Genomic DNA, 8,965 nt, shown 5'->3' with positions numbered 1-8,965 from the left:
GCCACAAATGCTAAATTTAATTATTACAAAAGAAAAATAAGTCTCTGTCATCTATTTCATGTATAGTTTTCATTTGCCAATACACATATAAAATAAAACATGACAAACCTTTGCAACAAGTTGCAAATTACGAGGTTGATGGCTCTCCCCATTGTGGTCGTCTGTATTATTCTTGAGATAATTGACAGAAATATATTATGAAATGCATGCTTACAATTCTTGACATGTTCCTATTATTTTTATATTTTCTATTTGTTTCCTTGATAAGAGATACAGAGCTAGATTAAATGACCAAACTCATGTCAATAAGTAAATAATAATAATGAATGTTGTGGTAAAGGTTGTATACATTTGTATGAAACAACTTAAGCTGACAAGATATTTCATCACACAAGAGAAAATCAGTACCTCGACAGTTTTGTCCATTGGTCCGTCAGTTTCAGTCTTCAACTTAGGTTCCATATATTTCCTGCTGAATTTTAAGTCCTGACAGGAAGTGTTTACCTACAGGGGAAAAATGTGATTAATCTCCACTGGTTTACAGTACACAAGAAATCACAATTTAGTGTATTCATATCAGTATTTGTTGTGATTCACAATATAATCAACAAATGTAAGGTGCCATTTCATGCATAGGATGTATGTGCAAAAATCTTAATGTATTTACACGGATATTCCTCCCAGTCTAATGCCAAAAAACGAAAGTTAACGATCAACTGTAAGAAAAACCGGGAACCTACAAAATAATATATATATGCCTACAAGCATAATAGCTTCGGCTATGTTGTCTTGCTGTTGATAAAGTTAAGCTAGCACCAGTTTAAAGCTTTCCCTTTTCCTGACATGGCTGCCTGTAATATCCAGTGTGGGGCAAACCGAAAGCGTACTTTTTGCGCAGTGATTAACCGCGGGAAAACAACGATCTGTGTACAATTCAGTAAACACCTTATTCTTTTTCTATTATTATTAATTTATTGCTTACACATACTTCATATTAGTGTATAACGTACCAAAACCTCAACACAAACATCTACAGCCAGCGACGGTTGGTCCTGTTGTGCAGCGCGCGCCTTTTCTTTCGTATTTTTCTTTTTCTTCCGCTTCCGCCTTTTCTTCTTCTTCTCTTTTCCGTTTTATGGCGGGTGGAAATCAACGTTACGGTGCATTACCGCCACCCACTGTATTGGAGTGTGGAGCAGAGCCATTATCTTATGAAGTTATTCTACATGCCTGTTTTTCACCCTCCTGTCTCCACCATGGATGTATAAAGAAAGCTACAGTTTAACACTTCATATAATATATATTTTATCTTTTTTTAAATATATATTATATATTTTTTATGGCACAGTCATACAGACAACATTTAGGTAAACATATGTGTCAAATAGGTACATTAAAAGACAACGAAAGAAAAAATATTCAAAGAGGAAAATAAATGCACAGTTTTAGCTGCTTTCAGGGGGGAAAGGTCCTTTAAATCTGTTGTATGTATAGCATAATTCATATTTTTTACTACAATAAAAATGTGAATTGCAAATTTAAATTTATGTAGTCTATGTGGTATTTGGCAGGAATATAAATTTGATAAATCATCATGTATTGTCAGGAGTTTGTGGTCTACAGCTGCCCATATGTCTGAGTCCAGGGCCCTGTTATTGTAATTTGTCAATGCAAATAATTTTTAATGGCAAACAGTCAAGCCAGGACTCAAAACACAGTGACAGAAAAATGGCTTAGGTCATTTAAATCTATATGTGTGAAAACTTTATCTATCAATAGCAGCAGCTAAATGTAGATAAAATAAACAGTACTAGCTTGCTAGTCTGACTGCAAACCAACCAGCAATCAGCCTTTTGTTTTGCTGTTTTATCGTCACATTGAATACGAATTACTGACAAGGTCAAGGTCAAATTAAAAAAAAAAAAAACTATGTGCAGCTTTTTAAACCAAAAAAAATCAAATTCCAGAATAATTTCCTAACAAAGCTAAATAATAAGACATTTTCTTCATCTGTATTTACACATTTGTATCAGCATGACATGGCCACCCCTCACTGGCTCTTGGCCACCCCGGTCAAAATGTTGTGGATACGCCGCTGTAGCTGTAACGTCTTCGTGACGTATTTTAAAGTGACAGCAGCTTCAGCAGAGATTGCCTCGTTCCCTTCTTGCTGCATGGCCGGTCCGTTGGCATTTAACTGCACCTCAGCCAAAAACATTTCTCCTGACAAAACTGCTACGGACACACACCGTCGATAAATATGGCCGGTACAGAGGTAAGGTTAACTGTTTATGTTTAGGCTCCCTGACCACCGCCGTTCACGTGTTGTTGTTGTTTTAACGCCCAGCTGGACGGTAACAAAACAACCCGTCACACTGAGATCTCTTCTCCACTGTGAACCGCTCAACGCTGTTTCACTCCTGCTAAATATATGTTTTAGCTGACCCTTACTTAGCGATGTACGCGTTTATTTTGCTCCTCTGTCTCATCAGGGAAGTAAACTTTGGGGAGGTCGTTTCGTGGGAGACACTGATCCCATCATGGAGAAGTTCAATGCATCCATCGCTTATGACCAGAGGATGTGGGATGCTGACATCCGAGGAAGCAAGGCTTATGTGAAAGCTCTGGAGAAGGCGAAGCTGGTCACCAGGGAAGAGATGAACCAGATTTTACACGGGATGGATCAGGTTAACTCTTATCTCTCTCTCTCACACACACACACACACACACACACACACACACACACACACACACACACACACACACACACACACAGAGCTGGACTCAGATTCAGGGAAAATAGACTGAGAAAGTTCATCAGACAACCAAATCATAGGTCCAAGCTGACACATTTGCAGCTTTATGATTAATGCAAGGGCATGCACTCCTGCTGGATGGCGTGTGTGTGTTTCTGTCCGCCCTTCAGTGTAGATTCAGGTTAATAGATGACAGCTGAAAATGTGCCATTGCGCAGGATTCCTCTGCACTCTGCTGAGTGTGTGGTGAACAATAGTATCATCATGTGACAGGTGTCAGCTGCAAAACAGCTGCAGCAATTCTTTCACCCACACAGTCAGGTCGGTTTTCAGGGTGCCCTCTCTAACCTGATGTTTTGCTTCGTGCAATGCAGCTGTCATTAGGTAATCAATACAACTTAAACACTGACTGTGTAGATAATGTGGGGATGCATATTTATCATACATAAGAACAGCTGTTTATTTACAGATCTCAGACAAACAGGTTCCTACAAAAATTTTCCTGTATATGTTAAGATTAATCAGTTCTACACTTCTGAATCTCACCCTACATCTCCGAATTATTCAGTGGTTCAAATAGTGAAACAACAGGACCGCTCTTCTTAGTCATCAGGCTAGTATTAAGTGAAAATGTGCTATTTGTGTTTCCAGATTTCTGAAGAATGGTCTAAAGGGGCTTTTGTTCTCAAAGCTGGAGATGAGGACATTCATACTGCCAATGAGCGCAGGCTAAAGGTGGGACTCAGCTTGTTTGTTCCTCATAACTCTGCATAAGTTCACATGATGATAATATGATAGTTTGGGGTTTGTTACATATATGTAGTGTTTTATTATCTATGAGGCCTCCTACTCAATAAGGAGGCAGAGATTAAATCATTTTTTCTGTTTGTTAGCTAAATTAAAGGGTGATTACAGTTTAACTCAATTTAGGTCTGAATTTCATAGTTTTGTTTATTATTTGTATCGGTTACGGTAACATTGTACTACAATTACACTGTACTATCCTGAAGTCAGGTAAGGAAAGTGGTGCCTGTCTGATGTCTTTTTAGTGATGTTGCTGCATTCCCAGATGTCAGCAATAAGCTTTGTGAGTACAATGACGGCCAGGGCTCTGAAAACAAGACAGACCCAGTGTGTAATTAATGGGGGTTATGTAATTATCTGGAAGGATAATTCAAAGTAGATTTTAAATTCTGGTGCGTAAAAATAAAATGTATTCATGTTATCAAAGAACATGTCAACCGGTGCATCGGTGCAATGCCACAGTGTCGCTCATTGATGTGTTTTCAATAGGACAACAATGGAGACATATCAGGCTTTGGCTGCGCAGACAATACATGTTAGTAGATGTCAGCTTAGTCTGGCATGTTTGGACGGTCAGATAATGATACTCTAATTTATTTTAAGCCAATGCTATATACACCATCCTGATGGTGTAAATCAAACCTAATGTGTATTATTCCACTGCTGAAAATAGTTCCCAACAAATGCCCTGTTTACTAGTGTTTCCTACAGTGTCCACCTGTGTTAGCCACTTTACTTAGCCTTTAAAACAATAAATGTATTTCCACATGTATACCACAGACATGGAAGGGAAGTTGGAAAGTATTGAGAGACTTACACATCATTGCTTTCGATCTTTTCATGGGATTTGTTTACAATAAAGAAAAAAAAGAATATACCAGCCTAGTCTATTAAATGTCAACATCACAGTCAGCATCTATCTGCCAGAAACTGATCATTTTACAGTTTTTATTCTTTCAGTTTTGGGCTAAAAACACAGTGTTTTCCTTTAGACTCGAAGGCTAGGTGATGACTGCGGTGAGAGATGTCATACTCCTTTGACTTCCTGTTTTCTCAGGAGCTGATTGGTGCACCTGCAGGGAAGCTGCACACTGGTAGGAGCAGAAACGACCAGGTTTGTCACACGATCAAAACTGTAATGTATTACAATTTGGACTTGCAGCTTGTTTATTACTTCAAAGTAGGAACAAGCTAATTAAATATTGTGAGTACTTGCTGTGTGTGTTTTGGTTCATCAGGTGGTGACCGACATGAGGCTGTGGCTGCGGGATGCCATCTCAACCCTCACAGAAAATGCCCTGCAGCTGATATCGACCATGGTGGAGCGGGCAGCAGCGTAAGTTAAATACACACTGGCACACGCAACCACACATGCTGTACCAACTTGTAACTGTGCTTTTAGTAAAGTTTCCCTGTGGTGTCTCCTGTCACTTCTCTCTGAACCTCAGGGAAATTGACGTCCTATTTCCTGGTTACACCCACATGCAAAGAGCTCAGCCAATAAGATGGAGCCACTGGATTCTAAGGTGACCTTTTATAAAGCAAAACATTCTGCACTTTGCATGTTTCCCACCTTTCATTTTACAGGACGTGTTGTTTAAATCAGTCTCGTGTTTCTCTTTCCCCACACTCGTCGCGTGAATCACCCCTCAGTCATGTGGTTGCTCTGAGGAGAGACGTGGAACGGCTTCAGGAAATCAAGAAAAGAGTTAATGTTTTACCTCTCGGCAGGTAAGCTGCTACACACATTTACTGTCTGACACAGATTTTCATACACAGACATGATCGGTTAATGCTTCATGTCGTTTTCAGTGGTGCCATTGCTGGAACACCATTTGACATCGACAGGGAGCTACTCCAGAAAGGTTAGTCCCCTTTGCTTTAAAAAATAACCAGACTGTTTTCTTGTTTCTGTGCTTCTGAGAACTTGTGTCATAGTTATCTTTCAACTGTGTCTTGTGTATTTATGAAATATGTATTTTTAAAGAGGCTATAACTGATATTTTACAACAACAATATATCAGATGATGGCCATGTGCAGGGTACTGCAGAATTATCACCTGCATTTGCTGTTTTACAGTGAGTTTCAGATCACTGTTCAGCTGTGCGGTCTGTAAATTTACTGTTTTGGTTCACCCTCACCGCTCTTATAGGGATGTTTGGCCCTATGAGAGCAGTGAGAGTGCGTTAAATCTCTATAAGGCCGCTGTACACTACCTGCTCAGCACCAAACAGCAGACGGACTGACTAGCCGATGAACGTACTGGAGCATTTGGCAGCTTAAGAGACAGATATTGCCCTCAAGAGCTGGTGCAGATCACAGTGAAGACATTTTGTCAGGCGGACAGAAACACAACCCCGAGTAACAGCTGGATGTGTAAATACGTACCTCTCGGTAACAAGTTAACCATAACGACTTCAACAGTGATATGTCAATGCTACGTTCACAACTTGTTTCTTCTGCTCCAAAGTCGCCATAAAAAACCCAATTGTTGCAGGTTTAAAAACTACATTTCTCCTCCTCTGGATCTGCAGAGTTGGCGTTTGATGGCATCAGCCTCAACAGTATGGATGCCACGGGCCAAAGAGACTTTGTTGGTACGTAAACCACACATCAGCCAGATGTCATACATCAATGGATACGAACAATCAAACTACATTAAAATTAAATCGCCTCTGTCTGTACTCGCTTGTGTTTGCTCCGTGTGTGTTCCTTCAGTGGAGTTCTTGTTCTGGGCTTCGTTGTGTTGTACCCACCTCAGTAAGATGGCTGAGGACCTGATGCTGTACAGCACAAAAGAGTTCTCCTTCATCACACTGTCCGACGCCTACAGGTCAGTTTGTGTTTTATTGTGTTCCGCTAAATTACACTTAAATCATTATCGTACAAAGCTCCATGTGTGCACTGCAGCAATTCATTCATACATAGTAAATAAAATGTCTTAAATCAGGTCATAGCTGGTGTTACTGCTGTGAACTTCTGTACGTTTCATTAAAGCCCGGTCATTTCTTGTGTTTACCTCCACCACCATGTTCCCTCTCACCTTTATATATGTATGTGTGTGTGTGTGTGTGTGTGTAGTACAGGCAGCAGTCTGATGCCCCAGAAGAAGAACGCCGACAGTCTGGAGCTGATCAGGAGCAAAGCAGGTCGAGTCTTTGGCAGAGTAAGACCGAATTATACACTTACCTGTTCATTGAAGAGATCTCATTGCTAGAACATCAGGTGTCTCGAGAGCAGTACTACTCGTAGCTGAGTGGCTAAGACCAGCACACTCACACGTTGACCTTTGACTCACTCTTCTGTAGTCTTTATGTCGTTTTTTCATCAAACCTAAGTTTTGACTTTGTTGTATTTCAGTGTGCTGGGTTCATGATGACACTGAAGGGCCTGCCCAGCACCTACAACAAAGACCTGCAGGTACGACATTGTCACTTCATGGGAAGAACTTTTTTTTCCCTCCGGACATTTTCTCTCTAACTTTTATTTTTGTCATGCTGTCTTTGTATTTGCCGTCCTTCTTCAGGAGGATAAAGAGGCCATGTTTGACTGCTATGATACTGTTCACGCTGTGCTGCAGGTGACAACTGGAGTCATGTCGACTCTGCAGGTCAGAGATTTAAATCACGGTTAATTATTTTTGAAAACAAAAATCACACTGCTTGGTCTCACGGATACAATGTGGTTGTTGATAACATTCACATTTTAAACCAGAAACCCACTGTCTCTGAATCTGTTTTCAGAGAGTACACAATATAGAAAGCTTGCACAAAGGAAGGCAGTACATTTACATACACAGTACACCTAAAGTGAACTATGTCCATCTGCACTATCTTGTATGGGCATTTTCTAAACAGACTTTAAAAGACGAGAAAGTTTTAATTGGTTAAACTGATGTTGATTCAAGTTACATGTCAGGCTACACTGTTGTAGACTCCCCAGCCGTTGAAAAGACAAACCGACAATGATTTTGTTTTAGATCAACCAGAGAGTGATGGAAGCGGCGCTCAGTCCTGACATGTTGGCCACTGATCTGGCCTACTACCTTGTGAGGAAGGGGGTGAGTAGTTCATGCTGTAGATGATATGACCATCTAAATGTTGTGCAAATTGTTGTTTGTTTCTTTTTTCTGGAAATAATTACAAAGAAAATCACTTCAGAAATATAATCAGCAGATTTCCAGCAAATCCGGATATTGTTAAGAGGCTGGAAGGAAAGATGAGTTTATTAGTGGCAGCAGCTCATATGTAACTCTGGTAAATCCTCATCAAATGTTGAAGATGACCTTTTCCACTGAATATTAATTAATCTTGATTGTTAAGTAAAGTGAAGCGGATTGTTATAATTTAGAATAACCTCAAAACTGATCTCTGAATAATATCAGCTCTGTATCTTCCATTGTCACCTTTAAATATTCAACATGTTTTACCCACAAAGTGAATATACAGTGACAGGAGAAAAAACAGATGGGGGGAAATGTAATTTCCACATGGCACAGGTTCAATCATGAAAATAGCAAAATCTATTTCTGTGGTTTTTGTGTGTAACCCTGTGTTGTTTGTGTGTTACAGATGCCATTCAGAGAGGCCCATGGTGCCTCTGGTCAGGCTGTGTTCATGGCTGAATCCAAAAATATCGCCCTGAATCAACTCACTGCGGAAGACCTGAGTGCTGTTAGGTGACTGTCTCTCTGTTACACACACAACCACAACCTAAAACCCTGCAAACTTTCTTTGAGCAGGATTAGTTTTAGTGTTTCTCTCATTTCTGCCATGCACGGTATTTTCCCCCTCCAGCCATTTTTGTCACATCAGTTTTCTCCAATTTTTCTCCCTCCTCCTCTCCTTCCTCGTCTCTGTACCTGCCCCGTCATTTAGCCCTCTGTTTGGAAGTGACGTATCCTCGGTGTGGGACTACAGGAGCAGTGTGGAGCAGTACAGCGCCCCCGGAGGAACAGCCAAGAGTAGCGTCGCCGCACAGGTGGAACACCTGAGGGACTGGCTTAAGAAACAGGCACAGTGACCTCGACCCAGTTTCACCTTAAAACATTTGAATCAAGTTTACTGCCACAATTAAGATATTAGATCAGTATGAAATGTCAGACTTAGGTCAAAATGACGTATTAATAGCTTGGAAACCATGTTGCCTTTAAAACAGTCTCCTCTCTTCTTTGTACTTTCACATACAACATGTTACATGGACGAAGTTACACCTGTTACAAAAGACCTGACCAGTGTAAAGTAGGTGACAGAAATAAATAAACGGTGGTCAAACTGTGTTTTTGAAGCCTGATCCATCATGACTTCCATCAGGTATTGTCTTGTGTTAAACCCACACAGACACAGGATGGCGCCGTTTAATGCCACAGAAAAGCTCAAAACATTATGCGTCTGCTCCAAAGTTA

General features: G+C 40.4%; 2 protein-coding genes across 2 annotated transcripts in view; one reads left to right on the top strand and one right to left on the bottom strand.

The window, feature by feature from the left end:
* The window catches only part of LOC111647420 (serine protease FAM111A-like), a 3,645-nt gene extending 2,560 nt beyond the window's left edge, over nt 1–1,085 (bottom strand). The window contains exons 1-3 of the mRNA XM_087171397.1: nt 1,011–1,085; nt 409–504; nt 73–171 (exon numbers count right to left, since the gene is read on the bottom strand). Coding sequence (XP_087027523.1) covers nt 73–171; nt 409–462 — 153 coding nt within the window. The 5' untranslated portion in view covers nt 463–504; nt 1,011–1,085. The remainder of the gene's footprint in view (nt 1–72; nt 172–408; nt 505–1,010) is intronic.
* Nucleotides 1,086–2,138: 1,053 nt separating this feature from the next.
* Nucleotides 2,139–8,839, top strand: asl (argininosuccinate lyase). The gene is made up of 16 exons (XM_023397094.2): nt 2,139–2,275; nt 2,493–2,687; nt 3,408–3,491; nt 4,618–4,674; nt 4,799–4,896; nt 5,009–5,086; nt 5,214–5,291; nt 5,373–5,425; nt 6,096–6,158; nt 6,280–6,394; nt 6,643–6,727; nt 6,922–6,981; nt 7,088–7,171; nt 7,541–7,621; nt 8,133–8,239; nt 8,439–8,839. The coding sequence occupies exons 1-16, from the start codon at nt 2,261–2,263 to the stop codon at nt 8,581–8,583; spliced, it is 1,398 nt and encodes a 465-aa protein (XP_023252862.1). The 5' UTR covers nt 2,139–2,260; the 3' UTR covers nt 8,584–8,839.
* The last annotated feature ends 126 nt before the right edge of the window (nt 8,840–8,965 follow it).

Source organism: Seriola lalandi, unplaced genomic scaffold (assembly GCF_002814215.2).
Source record: "Seriola lalandi dorsalis isolate HSWRI2012SDOR001 ecotype SW California unplaced genomic scaffold, Sedor1 jcf7180002054995, whole genome shotgun sequence".
Classification (NCBI taxonomy): domain Eukaryota; kingdom Metazoa; phylum Chordata; class Actinopteri; order Carangiformes; family Carangidae; genus Seriola; species Seriola lalandi.
This window is presented reverse-complemented; position numbering and strand designations above follow the sequence as displayed.